This window comes from Pieris napi, chromosome 7, assembly GCF_905475465.1.
Source record: "Pieris napi chromosome 7, ilPieNapi1.2, whole genome shotgun sequence".
Classification (NCBI taxonomy): domain Eukaryota; kingdom Metazoa; phylum Arthropoda; class Insecta; order Lepidoptera; family Pieridae; genus Pieris; species Pieris napi.
In genome coordinates, this window is record NC_062240.1 from 8,184,869 (window position 1) to 8,209,729 (window position 24,861).

Consider the following 24,861-nt stretch of genomic DNA (forward strand, 5'->3'; position numbering starts at 1 on the left):
TACTTTTCTAGGAAAACATGCCTATGTATTTGTTTAGATGCATACGGAATAAACTTACAGATACAAATATCCTAGTGCGAACTTAATAAATATGTAACTACTTTGTTTATTCAGGAACAAAATTATAGAGAATATTTGTATAGAAATGACTTTGAAAATAGCATTTAAAATCGCTACTTTAAACGCAAAAGTTGCGTGCAACAGTTGAATAAATTAATAAAATCACTGTTGCCTGTTACGTCGTTCTTAGTTTATCTATCCTACGGGAATATTTATTTTCAGGATAAAAAGTAGTCTATCTATCCGAGGCCATTCTATTTCTGTGACACATTTCATCAAGACACGTTCATTCTTACAAACATCAGTTTCACATTCTTTAAATTTTTAGTAGGATTCAGCTAATAAAAATATTAAATTAACTCACAAAATATATTATAAAAAGAAATTGTATTAATAATAATCGATAATACTCGTACCAAAACAAAGGACTATAATTCTTATCAATGTTGATAACAAACTGAATGAACTAATTTATAATAGAAGGAAAATTTGAGAACTTAGCATCAAAATATGAATATATTTATTCGTGCATGTTTTTAAACTGTTCTTTAGGTAAAGCTCTGTAAACGTTTTAAAACTTATAATGGTGTAATAAAGTTTAGACTGAACTTAATGTATTATCAAACAAATAATTTCCTATACAATAAATAAACTAAAATAATGCCAAAGCATAATGCATGAGGCAAAAGCTTTATTCAACTTTCATGAATCGTAGTTTTAACTAAAAAGCATAATTGTAAAAAAAGAGCTTACTTTTAATAAAACTTCACAACACAGAAAGAATAGAAAGAAATTAATAATCATATAATTATCACAGTAAATATAAAATTCAAACTCACTTATAAAACCACGTGCTAATTGACACGACTGACAACGTAATGTCGGGAAACAACCACCGCAAAGTCGAAACTCACAATCACGAATGCCGTCTGAACTCTGAAGAATCGAGGAACTCTATTCTCTCTATGAAAATAACGATATGCTTCATTCGAAAATAATCCTTATGGTTTGGCTCATAAAGCCGCAAACACTGAATGACGTGTTATTTGTAAATAATCACATTGAAACCGAAAACATGTTGCTATTGCATTCATCCACATGATTTATGGAGTGTTGGAAAGAGGAAGGAGATAGTTTTACGCGCATGTGCATTAATATAGGGTGACAAAACTGTCACGAGGGGAACTTTTTGGAAACTATTAATAATATTTTTTTATATTTTCTTATCCTATGTGAGGATAAATAGTTTTTTTTATAATATTTTTATCTAACTAATAAAAACGTAGTAATATCTGTGATAGATATTATTTAAATTACGGATCTACTTTATTTTTGTGAACTTATTTTAAATCAAGATTGTAAATAGCAACCAGTTTATTTAATGTTTAAAAACTAATTAGTGTTATTTATAAAACTGTTTAGTAAAATAAACTTACCGATACATTCTGGAACAGTATCATTCCATCTATTATCATCATAGCACCATAATATCCGCGCCCTTTGTCGTGTGTCGATGAAAACAAAATTCACATCACACACGTAGTGCGCTACATCTTCATTTCTATACACAATGTAGCCGTTAGATGGCGCTGATACAGTAACACACCCTAAACCTGTAGATATGAAATAATAGCTATGTACTAATACCACCACAACACCGATGTCGTTAAACTTAATAAAATAGAATTAAATCATTTTCTGTTGTTCTGACACAGATGGCGCTTGATTCTGGTTGAGTAAAGTCAAAGCTATGTTAAAAAATGACAAAAATATTTTGATGTGGTTATGACTGCCGGGCACAGATGGCGCTTAAATCAATACGTTACACAAGAAAAAGTAAACATTCGTAGTTATCAAAACCTCGGAGAGATGGCGTTGTAACGGACAAAGAGCTTACACAGTCATAACACAGGAGATTCAAAATAATAATGTTTAGAAAAAGGAAATAATTTACTTACTTTTATAATGTAACAACACGCCTCTTTTTGGGAAGGCGCCCTTAGATCTAGCTTCAAGTAATACTTCAACGGTGTTTGTTACAGAGAGCAAGCGTAATGGCATTTCAACTTGATCACAGCTGCTTAGAAGAGAATCGCCGTTTGAATCATACACTGCCACATAATCAGTGCAGTTATTTTCAAATGGGCCTATACCTGCGAACATTCAGAAAATATTATTCTAGACTTCGGAGTGTTTAAATTACATGTTTAAAAAAAAACAAATAATATCAATGAAATGTACTTTTATGATAAATTTAATTTTAAAAAAAAGATTAAATAATACTTTGTTTCACAAATATATTTTGTATTTACTACAATAGCATGCATTAATAACTGATTTAATCAAGTGTAAGCTTATCAAAAAATTGCCCAACTTACTGAAAGTTAGTCTTACACGAAACTTAATTTAAAAAAAAAACACTTTTAATCGGATTACAACATCTTACTGTATAAATGTAATTTCTTAATATATCTCGTATAATATCTTTAATTTAAATTTTCTCGTGAGACTAACCGAGCGAGCGAAAACCAGTCTATAAAACTGAACTTACTTCTTAAACTAACATCAAGCAAGGTAACTCGTATTCGTTGTTCCGGATGTGCCCGGAGTTTCCATCGGCACTCGTCTCCGATGTAGAAGTGCGGATATCCGGGTGTCCGGATGTAGCCCTCGCTCTCTGGACCCCTATCTGCCACCTGCACTTCGCGGTTGCAATAGTGGACTGATAGGGAATCTAGAAATAATATATCTTCTTTTATTTGAGCGTAGAAAATTGTTTAATAATGTTCAGTTTAAAAAAAGAATAAAGAAAGAATTTTTAATTCTTCGCGGAAGTGTTGGCAAATTCTGAATCTGCTTTATTAAAATGTCAGCTATGTAAGTTCCCTTTATTACATTTCTCTTTAAGGGTTCAAGGTTACACGTAAAAGCCTTATCATTTCTCACGCAACCAATAACCTTCATGTAATTGATACTGCCACTGAAATACAGAGTAAAGAGACGTAGTATTGTGAATTCTTTTATATTTGAGCGAATATTACATATTTAAAAGAAGGTATACAAAATGTGTGACCTTTTTTTAGGGATACATAACATTTTTATATATTGTAAAGATGTCTATCACTACGCTAACAGTTTACTTAATCTTAAGATATAAATTATAACATAAGGACTGGTTTGTTCGAACACTTATAACACGAACACGGCTGTACCGATTTTCATGGTTTTTGATTTATTGTATTTGCCTCCGTCCTAAAAAGCAGATTAACTAAACTACTTACTTACTAACTAAAATACTTTTCCGCTTACACTTTAAACGCAGGCTGAACCCTACGAGATTTATCAAAATAATATACTAAGGTCTAGAGAAAACTCCGCGATGGTATATGTTTATCTCTTATGGATATCCCACAATAACATTTTTTTGTCATTTACTTTTAACGCCAAATAATGGTTAATTTTCGAAGCGATTTTTACCAATACAGCATTAATCCTTATCCAATTCAATACCTTAAATACATTGTTGATTTAATATAAATCTATACAGCATTTGATTTAAATTTTAAATGAATATTTTCGAAGATATTACTATGTATAGATAGAAGACTAGCTGATCCGGCAAACGTCGTTTTGCCATGTATATCATTTATAATAAAAAATAGGGGTTGATCGTAGAGGGGTGAAAACTAGGGGTTGTATGTATTTTTTAATGCTGGTTCATAAAAAAAATTATCTAAAAATTAAAAATTAAAAAATAATAATTTAGGGGTGGAACACCCTTAACGTTTAGAGGGATGAAAAATAGATGTTGTCCTATTCTAAGACATACCCAATATGCACACAAAAGCCGTTTCGGAGGAGTTTAACTACAAACACCGCGACACGAGAATTTAAAAAAATTCGGTGAAATTTTATAGTAATTGGAAATGATGACATTTTCAACCTACCATAGTTAATATGGTTTTAACTGGTGTCTACTACAATTGTAGCAAATTGAACAACGTTGACACACGCAGTGCCCAGTGGGGTCTGATGACTTCTAGTTCAAAATTAATTCTAACATCATTACACAATTATTACTCGCAGGCTATTCTAATTCATTCTATATTATTGCATCTTTTAAATAGTGTATGTACAGACCTAGCACAGACTATCAACTTTTTGTGTTGCCAGCAACAAAACTTGTTTAACGTATATAAAATTTATTTCATTTTATATGTATGTATTCGCGTCTATGCCCATTTAACAAGTTATATTTTAGTTGTACATATACACATAATATACAATATAACGTTTAACATAATCAATTTTCTACCAGATCCATTTTCCCCCCATTTTTTGACATAATATTATTGTATCTTTATTCATAATTGTTGCGTATAATTTTTCCACCTCTCATAAATCTGTTCACAGCGAATACATTAATTAACTAACTTTTAATTATGAGGTTTATAGTACGTACAAACAGTCAATGTCAAGGACCGCGTTAAATAAAATAGATTAATTTGTATTGAAAGGAATATTCAAATGAGTACGTGTGTGGTGTGATAAGCGAATGAGTACCTAGTAATGAATGGGAATTGTGTTATATGTATTTTATATACCGCCTTATCGGTATATCAAAGAATGTGTTTAGATACTAGTTATTAAGGCCTCAATAAATACTAGTATAGTGTAGTAATCAAGAACATTGACCTGTCTGTTTAATCACAGACTTTTCACCTTCAGGTGACTTATGAAAATCCTATTATACCTAAGAGCCTCTCAAACTTTGCTGAATGGAAAATTACAAGCACCTCAATTAAAAGCGTTAAATTACCGCAAATTTTAATCAAATTACCGCTCATATTGTTGACAAGTAATTATACTGAAATGAGATATTATGTATAGAGAACAATTCACTATTAAATATGATTTTAAGTCATAGCAGAAGCGAGTAAATTACACTTATTTATGACCGTTGCTTCGTCTACAACACTTCGATAACAATTTAAAATCAATAACATAGATAATTTCTTAAAAATAAATAAATCAGTGGCGCTACAACCTTTCTAGGTCACAGAGTTCGGAATCTGCTTCATGATCATTTGTCAATCTAATAGGCAAGTAGGTGATCAGCCCCCTGTGCCTGACGCACGCCGTCGACTTTTTGGGTCTACAGCATGCCGGTTTCCTCACGATGTTTTCCTTTACAGTTCGAGCGAATGTTTAATGTGTACATAAAAAGAGAGTTCATTGATTTACAGCCGGGGAACGAACCTACGACCTCAGGGATGAGAGTAGTACGCTGCTCTTGATAATTACTTTACTTTAGCATAAAAAACTAGTTTATTATTATAATACTATTGTAATTTTATATACCTACTAATGTAGTACTAGTTAATGTCAGCAGTTGGTGGTCCCTTGGCGTAGTGTTACATATAGATTGAGATTATATAAATTATAGAAAATATACCCAAACAGAAACATAAACCCACCAAAATGACAATTGTCTATGAAAACAGAATTCGACGGTGACGCTAAATCGGATTAATTGTATGTAGTATATTGGGCATTGTACTACATCCTAGGGAATTACAATCGATAAATTTATCTTAATGTGTGGAAAAGATTCTAATATAGATAGCCACAATATCGTGTTAAACTGACAGAAATATAGCCAGAGTTGTTTATTCAGAGTAAATGGTTGTCAATAATGATAGGGGTATTTCCCTTCCTCCCATTCCTCCTAAAAGCATGCCATGTTTTGAGTTCACGAACTGTCATCTGCCAGCTGTCACTAATTGCACGTGTGACTTCGCTACTTAACCGTTTCTTTAGTTCTGCTATTGCACTGAATTTATTAACAAAGGTTGAGGAATGACTGTAAAATGTTTTTTTTTTATATTCAACCAGTAATCAAATTTGTAAGTAGTTTAGTAAGTTAGTCTATATACCTTGTATGTTGAATAAAAAGTGACACAATTACCTTTTGTTAATGTTATTTTACTTTTCGATCTTATAGGTTTATTTGCCCTTATTTAAAGATTAATCTTCATGATTCCTTAAAAAAATCGTTGCCAAAAAAATTATAATTAATATTATAAAAAGGTTCTATCTAATGTCTAGGCTACGCTTGACAATATTTTATTTTTCAAGTAGAATGAATTGTAAAATCTGCATATTTTCACCGGGTTCGAACGATCTCACGCGTTCAACCACTAACACAGCTTAATAAATTATTATAGTAGAAATATCAAAACTAAAATGATATCATTATTTTCTCACATATAATGGATTTATTATGCGTATTGGACCATTAAGATCAAATGACACTAGGGGCGTGAGGTGGTAATAACTTTTAGCACGTTCTTTTTCATATATTTTAGTCTCTTTTCGTATATACTTATTACATAACAACCACATTAGGGAGAAATGTAAAGGCTTTTATTTAATATTTAACGTCTATTTCAATTAATTCTATTATTGCTTGTTTTGTTTTTTGGTAAAATAAATATAAGTATGAATAATGTATAGTATTTTATTCTCATTATTAACTAAAAACGATTGTACACATTTTAAGTTGTACACAATTTGTATTGTTAGTTCACACTCGGTCCCTAACAATTACATAAAATTGCTGTATTTTTTTATAATTTGAACTCACTATCTCCTTTAGATAGCTAATTTGTAATAGGTAGCTCATTAAGAATACATTGCTGCCATAATAGTTGTAAAAAATTATAACATTATACATAAATAAATACACGATGGAAAAATTGCATCAGATATTCATAGGATTATTTTTAATCTAAGCTAACTCCAACAGTTTATATGGCTAATATATAAACATTTCTTGCTAACTAAAAACATTATACTAGAAAGAAGTAGAAAAGTTCAAATAAAAATACAGTAACAGGAATTCATATTTATTTCTCACAATTTTACAATAGGTGGCGCTGGCAACACCAAGTTTGACCGTCACCATAAAGACATGACACCTGCAATCTGCATGACAATGCAAACCAATAAGCAATGTGGGGATAATTTTATTAAAACGACGTTTAAATGTGAATATTTTAATGTGAAATAGGCATAAATAAAACAAGTTCGCCTCTTCGGAACTGCAATTCATCACTATGATTCCCCATAAAATACGCACGTGTCAATAACAATAGTTTACTTCAACACCCTAAAATTTTAACATTTTGGTATCAGCCATTTTACGTGACCTACCTTACCCAATAACGGTACTGAAGCTCGCCGTTAAATTATTCAAACCATTGAATTTTAAAGTTCACCTTAAACTGGCGGACGTGCTTCCCAAAGCAGTTTATTTTTACTATTATGGCTTTTGATAAGCTGACTGGATGTATTATCACATTGTCGCGTTAACGTTCGTGTAAATAAATGTACCCAAACCTAGAGGAATAATTGTTAAATTATTTCAAATAGTAATGGGTAACATTTAAGTGTTTTCACACAAATAGTACAATTGGAGTTGATAGAGGAATATGCTAGAAGACATCAGTTTAGAGTTAGGACTTTCTAAAGGTCGGAAAAAATATCTGCTAGTTGCCTGCTTTAACATTTTTTTATAAATCCTGATTTAAAAAAATACTATAGGCAAATAATATAACTTATGTAAGTTCACTCAATGGACAATAAAAAGGTCCGATAACCTATGAAATTCCTTAACTAAAATTATACACCGAATCATATGTGCCCTTTTCAGAAGGTTGTCATAACTGTGGGCACATGAAGTAACGGCAGACGAACACCTTCTGACGTACCCATCAGGCACATTGAAACTAAGGCACTGTAATACTGCCGAATATTAAACTACTCTCCTTGCCATGTAACAACTTTATTAAGTACGTCACAAGCGTGAATTCTTGGCATACTCTAAACGCGTTGTAGCTCACAGAACCAAGATTAATAAGGTCGCATACATGAGCGGGTAAAAAGGGTACACATCGTAAGATAGATGTGCCTCAAAAATTTGTTTTGCAAATGATAAATTACTCCCTATATTAGACATGTTAATTTTCTTATCAGCTACCCAATACATGAATTAAAAACCCTACATACATACGCTTCAATCCTTTATGGATATTCACAATACATGATTTTGATACACGCCATAATTTTTTGCGTCTAAAGCTTAGGTTTCCTAGAAAAGCGGTGCCGTTATGTAACGTCACCCATACGTTGTCTATAAATAACATCGGAGTAGTAGAGAACGTTGAGTGTCACCGTCAAATAGTGGTGCTGTCATTTCCATGACGGCCGTCATAGTGGTGATAAACATTAGTTCAACGTTTTTCGCGTGTAGCGGTGCCCATATTAAATTAATACCAAGAGTGGAAACGTGACTTGGACGAGCGAAAATGATTGTTTTTTGCATTCTGTTAAAAAGTATAGTAAGTAAGCCGTTATTAACAACCGTAAAATGACGGCCCTTAGTTAACTGCACTGCTTTTCTAGGAAACCTAAGCTTAAGACATGCTGGTTTCCTATCGTTGTTTCTTTGACGGCACGTGTTGCGCACAGAAATATTCATATTTGTACGGTATTCGAACACACGACCTCAGAGTTGAGAATTGCATGCTCAACCACTAGCCTGCTTCAAATTGGCCCCTAACGAAGTATTATCAGACACGTGCCCATTTGCAGCCCATTCAATAAATCTCTTCATGAAATCTCGAGGGACATGACGTTTTTTATAACAAGGGTACGAGCTCATCATTTTCATAATAACTTTCTTGTTATAAATGTAGAGTTTAACATGAAGAATTGTTTACATGAAGATGTCATGTGGAACATGGTGTAATGGATTCCTTACAAACATTGTTTAAAACAAAAAACTTGGCGATTAAAAAGAGTGGCGGAGTTTATTGCCAGTTCTTCTCTCTACGCCGTTGATTTGAGAACTGGCAGTAATGTAAAATTAGAAGCATTTAATGTAAATTTCTTTTTTGACGTTCATAAGTGTACATTGAGTTACCTATATGAATAAATGATTTTGATTTAAGATTTGTCGGAAGAAGTTACCACTAATTAATAAACATTAACACGATAATATATGTTTCGTCTTGCTTGTGTCAATTTAATGTCAATAATAATTATTATTATACGGTCTTATTCTATTAATAACTGTTAGGACCAGTTTTATTTCAATCACCAATTACGATTTCGATACTAAACCGTTTCCTTAGATCTGCACCAGAACTGGATATAAATTTGGTGTGAGATGATTGAGAGACGGTTGTAAGTTTTAATTTTTTATGAAGAAATAACATTTGTCAGTATTTTATGATAGTAAGTAAGTTAGTACATATATTATAATTATTGCTTGGCATAGATGCTGTAAATAAATAAATATATATTTTTTTTTAAGTTATACTTCTTTTGGCGCGTTAGGGAAAAATGAAGAGTGTAAATTTTTACGATGCGCGCACACACCGTCACAACAAACCGACACCCTGAAGTTAGCTATAATCAATATTTTAGTTTTTTATACTTCATTTGCCGCGTAAGGGAAAAATGGTGAGAGTAAACTTTTTCTATTGTTAGTGTCGTTTTTTCTATAAGGCGAAAGATAAAATTTTTGAAAAGGTTTTTATCTTGTTACGCCAAAGAATATAACTTCTAACGCGTGTACATAAGTACACACACGTTTTATTGTTCATCATTGTATTGTCAATATTATTAAGGTATCTCAAGATAGCCGTACTAAGTAAATTTTGCATTACATACGCAATATTATAAACTAATTTTACTGCTCTATGTTATTCGTTTCGGTATATAAATAAACTCAATAACACCATTACACGCATTATAGATTGGGGTCTAATATTTTTCTATCAAACAATTGACAAGCGGTTTTGATAGGCGTGACGTCACAAATATCACGCATCTGTCCAAAATGGACGAATCGATTTCACGGTTGACAGCAGTCTTTGTGGTATGGCGCTGCTATAGTTTAAATTAAATACAAATTGTAAGTAATTTGATTACACACAATTTCCGTGAATTTCGATAAGCAATTTACAACTTCTATTAACATATTGACCGTTAATTTAATGTACGCTTATGTATTGGCTTTTATAAAGCTATAATAGTAATCCAGTGGCACTATAACCCTATATGGGTATTGTTCTCAGAATGAATCCGTTTTTTTGATTATTTCTATTTCACAAACAAGTAGGTAATCAGCGTCCTGTTCTTGATCTGTAACATGTCATCGATATTTGGATTTGAGATATGCCGGTTTCCTCGCAATGTTTTACTTTTCCTTCACCAGAGCCTGAAAGTCATGCACATCCGGAGATCGAACCTAACATCAGCAATAAGAGTAGCACGCTGAAAGGACTAGGCCAACACTGTTTTTATACATCTGTAGTAATTATATTATTTTTATAAGACGATTTTTAGGGCTTCCCTATTCTGTAATTGCGGCCATAAAGGCCGGCGAAATCACTAAGCCTCCCTACCTTTCTACCCTTATTATAAAAAGAAGGGCCGTTTTTACGAGTAGAAATTTCTAGATGCCGTAATTATTGCCACTTAGTCTGTTTAGGAACGCAACTCCACATAAAAAAATATTGTGTGTAAATTGTGGACGTATAATTGTATAACAATTGTGGAACATGCTTCGTAGTTTTTAAATTAAATTATATAAATAGGAAACTGACGGACGGAAATCTAGAAAGTTATGTTAGTTTTCACTATCTTGTGGTTATGAGAACGTAATTTGAATGACAGGGAAACATGTGATGTTGATTTGTTAATTACCTTAACATTAATGAATAATTTGTTTAGTTTTAAACCTTAAGGAAAGAAAATGTCTTATCAGAAACCTGCGTCTCATTGACCATTAAATACTGATTATATTTCTTTACAAGGGAACGATATTGTGTCTAGCTTCAATCTAGGAACATGCATAACGACAGGTACAGGACAGACTTTCTCGCATCATATCACGCAGACATACAAAATCGCAATATTGCGTAATCTCTACTTGATGGACAATCTAGGATAAGATACCATAGTACAGAGATGACAAGTCATAGAAATGTAACCCTTTGTACATCCCTTAAGGGTACCTGATTAAGTTATTACTTACCATCAAAACATGCGTATTTTATGAACACCACGCCTGGTGCCCAACTCTCTGAAGGAGGGTAGTCCTCGGCCAGTCTAAAGTTGCAGTGATTCACTCCTGTACATCTGAAAATATGATCATTAATACTGTCAATAAAGGCAAATTCGTTAATGTAATAAATCAGAAATCAAATCAATTGAATTATTCAATTCCGAAAGTCGATAGACTGGGTTCTTTTGCTTTTCATTTACTTATTTGGAAACTTTTTACTTTGTTTGAAGTACTAATTTGATACTCTATTTATTCGTTACGCAGTTCAATAATCAAGAAGACATTTTATTCTAAGGGTCTGTTTCACAATGTCCGGATAAGTTCTACATAAGTTCAAAATTAGCTATTTATTACTTATTAGTAGGATAAACACTATTGTTGCGTTTCACGACTGTCAGATAGCGCTATTCGTTTGGGGTTTGGGTCTATGCTTCTACGGTTCCCAGTACGACATGCTTGCATGGTAGCATAGGTGCAAACCCACCCTACCACATCCTTCTGATGGGTAGGGAGGCGTGGCTTTTGGGGGTAGCGCAAGTCGCTATGATCCCCTCAAAGCAAGTTTGGTGGACTAGCCTTCTCGAGGTTGCCGACCCTGTTCTTGGTCTAATACCCTATGTATTAGACGTAACTAAAACCGCCAAGCGAACTATTGCAGGGATGGAGAGGTCATGTCCTTGCGAGTTCATCGTCCAAACAGGAAGGACGGTGGACAGTAAATGACCTCCCGCGTGTTTGTGCCGTGCGCGGGGACCCGTACGGGAGGATGAAGGAATCCTGGGGGTTGAGTGGAGTAGTGCGCCGGAACAGTTGTGCGCTGCACACAACACACCTCTTTGGTCTGGATTTCTCCTCACACGGGAGGCCGGGGTTTAGCTAACCACGGTCAACCGGCTGTGGCATCCCATAAGCGGGCTGCCGAGCGAGAGTCGGGATGTGGGGGGGGGGGGCCGTCGGCGCGGTACGGGACTCGGGGTGAGTTGCGTCATAGTCTCGTGGCGTGAACAGCTCCGTACTTCCTTGCTGCGTGCAGATGCGTCTGCCTCCCTACGTGCCGGCTCTATACCGGAGGAGTAGCTCTGACGTCGCTTGCTGAGCAAGGGACGTCCCCGACGTGAGGGCTCCGTGGCGGGTGGAGAGCTCCAAAGGTGAATTCAAACCATATCACCTCATGGATAAAGAGGCAAACAAACTTAACAGAACAAACACTAACACCAACAAACCCAGGGTTGCGTCTTTGGACGTGTCGCGGTGCAAGTCACCAGTGGCGCGATACTCTGATGCCCCTGTCACACACATGGATGCACCCTCACGGGCAGCGTCCGGGACCCCAAAGGAGAGGGCAGCGGCTGGGGTTGCACCAATCCGGGCTGCACTCCGGCCCGTACCCAATCCGATGGAATCCCTTATACAACCGCACAAGGATGTGACCACTGCTGCGGCCAGGTTGGCTGCGTCGGTCGAGCCAAAGATGGCAACCCCGGACGATGATACAGCACTGTCTGCGTCTGAAGGGGGGGCTTCCGCGGCAAGAGCGATGCGGCAGACCGAGGCTGCGACGGTGGGCACGTCCAGTGCAATAACCACGACCATGGATATGTCGGCCCTGAAGACCGCAATTCAGGAGCCGACTTTCAAAATGGTCGTAAGCAACTCCAAAAGGCGACGGCACAGGAGAGCCTTAAGGGCGCCGGAACAGCAGAAGCTGGTCACCGGCGCTCCGAGGCCTCCTGTGAAACCTGGAACTGCCCCCGCTGTAACCACAGTTGAGAGAGGCGGGAAAAGGACACCGAAGCCTAAAAGATCCACTGCTGCGCCCGTGCCTAGCTGCTCTGGGTGCGGCAAGGGACTTAAGAGTTCCAAAACCAACCAAGCCACGAAGGGCCAGAAGCGCGACCGGCCAGAGGAAACCGTAACACCGACTGGGGAAAGTAAAAGGGTCAAACCCAACAAACCTCAGACGGTGGCAGGGACCTCGGCCAGTTACGCGGAAGCGGCAGCGTCATACAAAACTAACGAGCTTTGTGTTGCCGTGATGACTGAGCCCTTCGTGGATATGACACAAGAACAGGCGGATAACATCCGCCTACAAATCGAGGGTAAAATTCAAGACGAGCTCCTGGCGGATCTTGATGCTACCCTAACTACCGAGCCCAACGACATCAGGTTCCGGGGTAAGGCCCATTTCTCGGATGGTGTCCTCAAAACTTGGTGCGAGGACACTTACACTCTGGGTTGGCTGACCGGGACTTGTGATGTCATCACAAATCCAATACCTGACACCAGGCTGGTGGTTCGGCCTCAATCGGCGATTCCGAATAGGATTCCGTGTCTGCTACATGTACCAGACTACAGTGGCAACACGGAAACACTGAGGAAACTGATCACGAGGCAAAACCGCCACCTCAACATCAGATCATGGACCCTGACACACGAACGAAGAACTCAGGACCCGACAGGCGTGTCCCTCTTCTTTCGTGTGCCAGAGTTTGAGATCCCTAAAATCAAAGAGCGTAATCGGCGTTTATACTACCTGATGGGGAACATCTATATCCGCATCCTGGATAGAGATGAACCCTCGCAGGTGGCCAACGCCCCACCAACAACTACCAGCACATCGGGGGTGGCGTCGTCGGGGTCGGGGCCGTCCACGTCTCTGACGGGGGCGGCTTCGGTCACCGGGACACACGCCCCTATGGAGGTAGCTACACATCCACCGTCACCGGTGCAACTAACTTCGGATGATGAGTTGTTTCAGGAGACCGGGGGGAGTGAATTCAGCGACAGCTGTCTGCGCTCCTCCCCATCGCCGAACTGACCTCATCCAGGCTAACCTCCAGCACAGTCAGACAGCGTCGGCTTCCCTACGCAGACTGCTGGAGACCAATCCGAAGACCATCGCCGCGATCCAAGAGCCGTGGATCAGGAATGGCAAGATATGTGGCCTGGGCAGCACCGGTGGTAAACTTTTACTGGATACCTCCGTAAGTAACCCTAGAACTTGCATAATCTTGCCTAAACATGTACCAGCATTTCTAATAAACGAACTCTGTTCAAGGAACCTTACAGCTATTAGGTTACACAGAAACAATCAACCAGACGTCGTCCTGGCGTCCGCCTACTTACCAGGTGACGAGGACGTGCCCACTCCAGAACTCGGCCTTCTGGCTGACTACTGTGAGAGGGAGAAACTGGAGCTAATCATCGCGGCGGACTCCAATGCGCACCACACGTTATGGGGTAACGCTAGTACCAACACTCGAGATGAGGACATGCTTAATTTTATACTTAGCAATAACCTTATCTTGGCAAACAATGGCTCAAAACCAACTTTTATCAACGCGCGTTCGCATACTATTATTGATTTAACAATGGTAACTGCTGGTCTGTCAGATCACATACAGGACTGGCACGTATCCAACGAGTTATCATGCTCTGATCATAGGTGGATCCGCTTTGCAATCAAAGGGGAGCTACCTAAACCTCAACCTAGACGTATACCACGGAGAACCGATTTGGTAAAATTTCATAGACTTATCAGCTCCGAGGTAGACAAACTATCGATACCAACCACCATAAATATACAAGACATAGACAAACATGTAAACAACCTAACGTCCCTACTCCTGACAAGCTATGAACGGTCGTGTCCCCTTACCATACCAAGATGGGGAGGGAGACATAACTGGTGGTGCCCCGAACTGGAGAGACACCGACGGAAGGTCAGGAAGCTGTTCAATAGAGCAGTGAACACACGGTTACCCACCGACTGGGACAAGTACACGGTCGCGAGAAGGCGATTCAAAAAACTTTTACGTACTAGGAAGCTGGAGTGTTGGAGACACTTCTGCACCAGTATTGAAACCAACAACCAGGCAACCAGGGTGAAATCATGCCTCTCCAGAGAGCCCAATCACTCGATCGGTTGTCTTAAAAAACCTGACAATTCATTTACAAAAACTGATTCAGAAACATGTGAACTACTACTGGCAACACACTTTCCGGGTTGCATAATTGCCAACGAACAGGCTTGGCAACCATACTCGGAGAGAGCCACCGACAGCTCAGACTGGCAAGTAGCTCACAAAATAATCACTAATGAAAAAGTAACGTGGGCAATCAACTCCTTCCTTCCATTCAAAGCGGCTGGTTTGGACGGCATCTTCCCAGGCCTACTAAGATGGAGTGGGAACTTAATAGTAGACTATCTTGTCTCTGTCTTCCGAGCCTGTATAGCCCACCGATACATACCCTTGAAATGGAGAGAAGTAAAAATCATATTCATCCCAAAACCGGGTAAAGAGGACTATACCCAAGCGAAGTCCTTCAGGCCTATTAGCCTTACTTCATTTTTCTTAAAAACGATGGAGAGGCTGGGGGACCTGGAGATACGCAGCCGGGTATCGCTATCCAAATTCCTACACCCTAATCAACATGCCTACAGTTCGGGCAAATCAACGGACTCATCACTCCACAGCGTCGTGTCTCGCATTGGCAACTCCCTGAAGTTAAAGCAGTCAACCCTTGGTGCATTCATTGACATCGAAGGTGCTTTTGACAAAACAAACTTCACGAGTATAACCAGAGCACTAAGGTCATGTGGAGTACCATCAACCCTTATAGAATGGGTAAACAACATGCTAAAACAACGAGCTATACAGTTCACGGTAAACTCCACAACACGAGGCATTGTCAGCAGAGGATGTCCGCAGGGAGGTGTTCTATCGCCGCTACTGTGGAACCTTGTGGTTAATGAACTAATCACAAAACTCAACGCTGACAATCTCTTCACTGTGGGATATGCTGATGACATAGCAATCTTGATATCTGGGAACTTTGAAAGCACCTTATGCGACCTCATGAGACGAGCTTTCAAAGTGATTGAGAGATGGTGCAATGAGCACGAGTTATCTGTCAACCCATCAAAAACAGAACTAATACTTTTTACCAACCGAAGAGTTCTTGGACCGTACAAACTTCCGAAACTCTTCAACACTGAACTCATTCTCAAGAATGAAATCAAGTACCTAGGTGTGATTTTGGACAGTAAACTGCTCTGGAACAAACATCTAGAACACAAACTAAACAAAGCAACGATCGCCTTTTATCAATGCAAAAAGATGCTAGGCGTGAAATGGGGCCTATCGCCTAAGATAACATTATGGATATACACTGCCATAATTAGGCCAATGCTTGCCTATGGAGCCCTTGTTTGGTGGCCCAGAACAGAACTTCAAACGGCAATTACCAAACTCGGACGCTTCCAGAGGCTTGCTTTGTCCGCTGCTAGCGGTTGCATGAAAACAACACCAACCGCAGCAATGGAGATGGCCCTGCAGATCTTACCCCTGGACCTACACATACAGCAGGAGGCAGCCCTGGCTGCTATCAGGCTTATGGTACTGGATCTATGGGGAAAAAATCACTACAGTACACACACAGCGATTCTCAACAGGGCAACAGAGTATCAACCTCTTATTGCTGCGCCCTGTGATAGAATCACTAACCAATTAATATTTAACAGGAAATATCATATACAACTGAGAGAAGAGGAACATGACCGGTCGACCGTGAATGAGCTACGTATATACACAGATGGATCCAAAACAGGGTCTGGCTCAGGCGCTGGCATATTCTCTCTTGATCTCAACATCAACATACACCTACCCTTGGGCACACAGAGCACGATCTTTCAATGTGAATGTGTCGCCTTAACCGAAGCAGCCAGAGCCGTGCAGCGGCTAGGGATTAATGACTTTTGCATTAAATTCGTATCCGACAGTGCATCCGTGCTGATGGCGCTCGGAAACAAAAAAACCAACAGCAAACTAATACTGGAGTGTCATGAAGCACTGGAGGCTATAACCCGAACCAATAGGGTTACCTTACAGTGGATAAAGGGACACAGTGGATCTCTCGGCAATGATGCTGCGGACGAGCTTGCGAGAAGAGGCTCCGGAATGATGCCTGCTGGCCCGTATCCGCTCCTTCCTCTGCCCTTCTCGCTGGTGCGAACCTGGATCCGCCAGAGATCCGCTGAACTCCAGCAACAACGATGGTCGCATGGTGCGGCCTGCAGACAGTCCAAAGTGGCTCTGCCAGCAGTAAACCCGCAACTGACAAAGCGACTACTTAACTTAAATAGAACCAACCTTAAAATAATGATAGGGACAATAACGGGTCATTGCCTCCTAAATAAACATCTTTTTATCCTAGGCGCGACAGACAGCCCCCTGTGCAGAGGCTGTTTCAGCGCAGAAGAAACAGTCACCCACGTAGTCCTGGAATGCGAGGCTGTGGCTAATCAACGTGAAAAAATCCTCGGAACGGTGAGGTCGCTCCGGGAAGCCTGTGAAGTGCCCAGGAGACTTCTGTGCTTCTGGAAGGAGCTAGGCTGGCTAAATTAGCCAGGACTCGTACGCACAACGGACCAACCACGAGTCTAATTGCGGAAAAAGGAGTCCTTCTACCCTAACCCTAACCCTAGCGCTATTCGTCACATAAAGTCCATCTTAAGTTATGAGTCCGATGAATGTCAAATAGCACAATTTATCTGCCACATATTTGTCATGTTTATGTGTTGTGTATTATGTGTTGCATAGCTATTTGATAGTTTATCCATACATTGTGAAACAGACCCTTAATCTCATTTACGGACGATTTAAATGTCTGGAAATTAGTGTATATTCTTTTGTTTTTAAAATCCGTAAATGGGAACTGACATGACTAAATAACTTTCAAATGTCAAAACGTGTTCTGTTCTGCCATATTATTGTTGCAGTATTTTAATAAGTATATTTTTTGTCTATAAAATGCCGTAACATTTTCAGATTATGTTTCAAAAGATTTAGGCTACAAGTTTTTCAACGACTCGCAATTAGTCTTTCATTTTCTTGAAGCAATAAAAACGCATCAAATATCTAATGACTTCAGCCGAATTCAGATCATAAAACCTTTTTTTATAGATTACGGTATCTTAACTAATATTAATAGATAAGAACGAGGAAAACAGAGGTCAACTGTCCCTCGTGTGGTACTTATATACGAGGAAGTAATGTAGGGCTTAAATCAAGCCCGGCAGATGCGGCAATAGTAATTAAAAATTTCTTACTATATCAATTTTGAATAAACGAAATTTTTGTGAAGACCGGTTATTCATAATGTATTATAAAATATTTGACTTGATATAAAATGTAAACAGTTTGATTATAAAATGATTTTTTGCAAGTCACATACATAGCACGTTCGTTAAAGATTACATTTTCCAATTTCCTTTTACCTTCGGGAAATTGAAGGGAAATTAAAAGTTTCAGTTTCCGAGGGCGTTTAATCACGAAGTAGTTTAGTGTTTACTACTCTTTTGTTGTGTGATGCCTATTCACTAAGGAGGAACATAAATAAGCATTTTAATATAGCTAAGTTATTAAGTTGAAAATAATTATATATATAATTAGATTTAAGAATAACAATATTTAAAAAAAACTATTTTAAAAATAAATACTTTTTCAATCGAACATGAGGAATGAATTCGTGTATTCGAAATTCTAAAGCTCTAAAAAGCCTCTTACAAGGCTTTTAAATGCCGGAAGCAAGCACGATGCACCAAGTTGTGTTCCGGTCGTCACGCGCGTGTACACTTGATAGTGGCAAATGATTTGGGGGCAAAATACCCACTAAAAGATACAATTTAAAAAGACAATATTTGTTTTAAAATCGTAATAGTCTAGTCAGTCGTTAAGAGATAATATCTATCGTTAATACAACAAAACAGTTTGAAGTTACTTATGTTCGATCCAGTGGTTAATCTAATATATAAAATTCTCGTATCACAATGTTCGTTCCCATACTCCTCCGAAACAGCCGGTTCTTATGAAATGTTATATTCATATTCAGTACTAATATCTATCTTTCAAATCCCTAAGTGAAAAGTTTTTTTATTATGTGGCATTAAAAAATATAAACAACTCTTAATTTTCACACCTGTACGATCAACCTCTATTTTTTATTAAATAAATAAAAAATAATATAAATTCTACTGTATAAATTAGTATGCGTGAAAGCCAAACGCACTTTTGCATTTAAAATATTAGTCTGGCCGCGAAAACTTCCGGCCTTTATTCCGGTCTGGCCCCTCACCTGGGGTGACGTGCAAAGTGGCATGCAATTTGTTTTATTGTCTGTACTTATCAACATGACAGGGTAGTTTAACGGCAGAATATGTAGGAAGCTTTTGATAGTCATACTTTTTAAACACTCGTGTTTCACGTTAATCTGTCATCAGCCCGAAAGGTACCTTAATTATCACATCCCATATACAAAGAACTGGTCAGGCACATATGTATAATTATACTGGTAAGGATAAGTATTATTTTTTGGCGATATACTTCTTTTGGCGCATTAGGGAAAAATTATACGAGTAATTTTTTACGATGCAAGCGCACACCGTCACAAAAAACCGACACCCTGAAGTTAGCTATAGTCAACATTTTAGATTTTCTGTTGTTAGTGTCTATAGAATGTGTTTATAGAACATAAACGTAGAATAAGGCGAAAGATAAAATTATGAAAAGATTTTTATCTTGTTACGCCAAAGAAGTATAACTTAAAAAAAAAAGTTTTCTTTATGTTATAGGTGAAGTGCATTGCCGGCATTAAATTTTAGGTACAATTATGACATTAAAAAATTTGTGTCCCCTAAAACTTTCATCAATGTTGATAAGTCATTATCAAAATTGATGAATGTCAAGCTTGACTTGACTTATCAACATCAATCAAATAATTTATTAACGTAAACGTAAAGTAATGACTCTATACTATTCAGGAAAACTTTCATAGCACAGAGATTTTACATCACCGCTCAAAGGATGAGACCCAGCAAATTTGTAAAGGCAACGTGCAACCATCAAGTTTCATTAAAGTCTATTCATGCAATGTATGTCGAGAACCTGTGAACCAGATACGGAAAACTGTTGCTACACGAAAGTGTTTGAATTGTATCACTCCTGTAAAACATTACACAGTACAAGCTTTTTGCTATTGGATTCACACCCTAATGTTAAATGACTAAGTCTGAGATGATGGATACAAACATCTTTGCTTCGTATTCGTAATAAGTAATAACTAACAAACAAACGGTCTAACTTAAATAAAAAATGAAACACCAATCAAGTTTCATTGTATGCCTATGTGAAGTGACTATGAAGGAACTACGGTCCTTCTTAGGTTATTTTAAGCACTATATTATCTTAAATTAATTGATTGACGCCTCGAACCTCTAGAATCTATAGGATATTTCATTACAATTTTATTATAATATAAAATCTGTCGTTTATCTCAGCTTAGCTCCCTGCTAACCGCAAAAAAATACGTTGAGCTTTAAATACACGATTACGAATAAACGTCTACCTACGTTAATATTATTAAAATATTATGGAATATTTCATGTCTATGCCATGTGAAAAACACGCAAATAATATGTAAATAACATCTTTATTAAATTCTAGCTGTGAACGCATTAATTCGGTCGCAAGATATTTAATAGCCTAAATCTTTTTTCGGTTAATAGACTAAATGCAATATTTTGTTGTTAGACATGGTAACACGGACTTTTATATATTGATGTCTTCCATAACACTGTAGTATATCACTTTTCTCTATTGTCAATAGTTTCAGCAGCGTACGAGATTTAGGAATTTTAAGTCGTTTATACAAAACCCTAACTTTAAAAAAAAATTCTATAGTATATGTTCATCAACGTAGGCGTCCAATGGTAAAATAATTATACAAATCAGTTCTAAAATTTTGGATAATATTCAATGCAAACAAACACTCTTTCCTCTCTCTAATTATAGTCTAGAAAAAGGAAATACAAATTTGTAAGCGGCCACAATTTAAGCACCTTGAGCTTTACAATTGCACTAAGCTTTGAACAAGGTATTTAGTTGATGCCCTAAATAATGTCTAGCCTTGGCCCGATAGCTAAAACTTAGGTACTCATGAGTATCACGCGAATTCCTCATTAAGTTAGCTCAATTATTTTCTTTGTTTTATAAGGCCGTGACAAAATTTACATGCCTTTGGGGCTTTAAAGCATTCCTTATGTTGAAATAACATAAAAGGTATTATTAATACGAGTACATTTGACTTGTTAAGGCAGTACTTCACAACTGGATACGAGTTATCTAAATAATGTAATTACGCGTTTGTAAGGAAAGGAAGTTTTAATTAAATTTATATTTTCTTAATTTTAATACTCGGGATAACTAATGAAAATGTTACGCGTTGATTCATTGATTTGTAAATTAAACTATTTAAGTCTACTAATTTATCAATACAAAGACAGCTGCCTTGCGATTCTGTAACTCACTAAACTGAAAAGGTGGGAGCTTGTAGTTTATTGTTTATCAGAATGCCAAATCATAAAATGACTGCTTCACGACTGATTTCAGAGCGACCGCCGATGCGAAAACCGCTGTGTGAGTTCGAAAAGTGAGTTACAGAATCTCAGGGCGGGAAGAAAAAAGGCTTTCGAAGAAATCATCCACAATTTTTTTGTTTATGAATAGATTTTCGAAGGTTCCCCGCGATTTCTCTGATTCTCCTTCTCTGATCATTAGATCCTTGATAGATAGAGATATGCTTGGAAGTAAGAAATCCTTGGGATATCTCCAACCAACAAAAAAAATGATCAACGCAAATGTTTTAAAAATAACGAATTTATACGCGAATACATATAAAAATATATATATACCTACAGTCAAATTAAGAAAGTTCCTTTTTTGAAGTCGGTTAACAATAGAAATTGCAAATGAGGATGATTGTTAATAGTTAATGAGAAACAGTCGGGCTAATAATTAATGAATGTTTCATTATTACGTGAACGCGTATAACTCAGAACCACGTATAATTCCTCAAACGCCTTTATATTATCATAAAACAATAAAGAGCAGTATTTTATACACTCGGTTTTCTTATTATTTATTACCAAGAAAAACTACATGCGTCACTACGAAGTTAGAAAAATATTTTTGCGCAAATTGCCGTAATAACCACTGGGTATCGACGTAAATATAGATTAAGGCACTCAAACCATATTTTATGTATAATTTATAGAGCTTTATAATGCAAAGTTGTTTTGTTTGAAATTATATTTAGGCAATATTAAAATCTGTTATGTTTTCTCGTATTTAAAAATAATGTATCATAGACTATAAACACATTTCAATATTCGAATATGGTATATTGTAAAACTAGTATTCTAAAATTAAATAACACATTGAATTACAGTGGCAACACCATAGATTATTTCGGTTCCATTTTTAAATTATTCTAGTCTAAAATAAAACATTTCCCAGGACAATACTTTTTATTATGGCAATAGAATTAAGTGAATACTCAATCGTGATCAACCTCGTTTAAACAAGCAATTTCTCTATGGACTTTTATTTTATCTGTGCCACGTGTTAATTAGTTCAAATGATTAATGAGCGGGAATCCTGCATGGCTGGATATTCATAACTTTAATAATTTTATGTTCTGGCAACTTTATGACGGGATGTTTTTAATTATTGTGGTGAATATAAAACAATTAAAATGATAAAAATAATTAGAAGATTTGGATAGATTTATTGTATTGTAATATTTAGTGTCTTTTTTTTATATAAAAATAAATCCTTTGTAAAATGGATTTATGTATAAATGTTAAATGTAATATACAGTCAAAACCGTTTATAACGACATCGTTTACAACGACCTATCGGTTATTACAACCAGATTGTATGGTCCAGTCCGAATCCCTAGTAAACTATTCAGTAAAAAAACCGCTTATAACAACATCGGATACAGCGACATATCGCATACAACGACGATATTTTATCGATATTCATCGGCTATAACAACCAACCGCTTCTTGTCTCAGCAAAACAAAATACAAACGATTTTAAATCTTATTTATAAGCATTGAATGAATATTAGGCATATTATTACCTACGCACTTTCTCCCGCCTCATCCGAACCTCTTCCCGGCCATTTGACCTTGCATACTTTACACATGTTTAGTTCGCTAATTGACTGCGTGAGTAACAGTTTGATTTAAAAGTGTTGGTGTTGTTTAGACTGTGCAATTGTGCATTTATGTGTTATCATGTCGCAAAAAAAGAGAAAAGTGTTTTCTATTGAATAAAAATCTCATGTCATATGGATAAAATGCAAAACATATTTGAGACTTATTTACTACTACTACTTACTTTTGTACCTAATTATTTCGTAATAAATATTTTTGTTTCTTTTTTGACTCCTTTACATATTATAATATTAACATACCATATTATAACCAATACTATAAAAAATAATAAATAGATAGATAACTATGTACATACATATGTACTGTACTTGTGTATCTGACATTGCTTATAACGACTATCGGACATAACGTCTTCAACTATATGGTCCCTTCAATGTCGTTATAAACGGTTTTGACTGTAATTCAAATTCAGTCCCTTTAATGATTTTTATCAACGCGATTATATCATATAAATAGTTTGTAAAGTGACAATTACCCTATTGAAGTTACTGCATCGTTTAAAGAGCTGATAGTAACTTATATTTAGGTAAATATATTTTGTCTAGAAATAAAGTGTACAACCAAAGAGGAAGTTTAAGACTGACGACGTCTGAAAATTTACGAACAGAAAATTGAGAATTTTCACACTATATCAAAACTTTAATACAAGGACTGAAAACTTTGACAGACATCTTATAGAAATTATACTAAACTTATTACTTACGTACTAGTACATCGGATTTCTTGTGTGTTTGCGATTAAATTATTAAGCGCTTGGAATAGACCGCTTATTCGTAATAGAGAGTAGTTTTGAATAAAATTTGATACCTGGTATAGGTGTTGTAATATTAAGGTAACAGAAAACGTGACTTCGCTTACGCGTCAAGGACTTTGCAATTTCGATTAAATAAATCATTACATAAACTAAGATCAGAATTTTATTAGTTTCGTTAAAGATGTTTTGATTTCTTAAGAAAATTAAAAAAAAAACTTTTTGGGAATGATAAAATATTACTTTTATATATGATATTCTTTATTTTTTTGGTTATTGACATGTGTGGCCACCGCATCGTTGACAAGTAAGTTTAATTATTTTTACATTTTAATTTGTTGCTTAATCTGGTTGGTTCTCATTATTATTCATAAAGCATACTATTGCCTTATAGGCACCCAGATAATTTTTCTCTTAATAAGTAATTATTAAAAATTTACGAATGAATGAATCATAAGCACTTATAGCTTTAGGAAGTGATTTTGTCCGACAAAAGTGACAAACTGGGCGAAAAGCCAAAACCGATGACCCTAATTATGAGCTGTCAAACATTCAGAGAAATGAGAAATGGTACTTTTGAAGTGAAAGAACTAAAAATGATTTGACGTGAGTGTCAAGAATTGTTTGACTATTGTAGGGTGGGTTCATTCTATAGGAATGTAGTCATAAATCGAAAGAATTGTTTGATCAGGTCTCAAAACGACGACCTTCGAATTTCATATTCTAATGTAGACAGGCGGTGGTTTCATATTAATCTTACTTATTATTTATATATATATATAAATTACGCGTCACGTTGGTTGTCTGCTACGGACTCCTAAACTACTTAAC

The 24,861-nt window shown here is 36.5% G+C and overlaps 2 protein-coding genes across 4 annotated transcripts in view; one reads left to right on the forward strand and one right to left on the reverse strand.

Moving 5' to 3' along the window:
* LOC125050821 overlaps positions 1 to 24,861 on the reverse strand; it is a 90,597-nt gene that overhangs the window by 27,205 nt on the left and 38,531 nt on the right. For both annotated transcript variants that reach the window (XM_047650856.1, XM_047650857.1), the window contains exons 3-6: positions 11,168 to 11,271; positions 2,612 to 2,794; positions 2,019 to 2,213; positions 1,497 to 1,673 (exon numbers count right to left, since the gene is read on the reverse strand). In XM_047650856.1, coding sequence (XP_047506812.1) covers positions 1,497 to 1,673; positions 2,019 to 2,213; positions 2,612 to 2,794; positions 11,168 to 11,271 — 659 coding nt within the window. The remainder of the gene's footprint in view (positions 1 to 1,496; positions 1,674 to 2,018; positions 2,214 to 2,611; positions 2,795 to 11,167; positions 11,272 to 24,861) is intronic.
* Positions 12,143 to 14,449, forward strand: LOC125050820. Of its 2 annotated transcripts, none has more exons than XM_047650853.1 (2): positions 12,143 to 14,181; positions 14,256 to 14,449. In XM_047650853.1, the coding sequence occupies exon 1, from the start codon at positions 12,369 to 12,371 to the stop codon at positions 14,013 to 14,015; it is 1,647 nt and encodes a 548-aa protein (XP_047506809.1). In that variant the 5' UTR covers positions 12,143 to 12,368; the 3' UTR covers positions 14,016 to 14,181; positions 14,256 to 14,449. The 2 variants fall into 2 exon arrangements, with proteins under 2 accessions (XP_047506809.1, XP_047506810.1); XM_047650854.1 differs by having other exon boundaries at positions 14,267 to 14,449.

What these genes read in the sequence shown, in the direction of transcription:
- LOC125050820 (XM_047650853.1), top strand. Translation starts at nt 12,369, where the DNA reads ATGGATAAAGAGGCAAACAAACTTAACAGAACAAACACTAACACCAAC.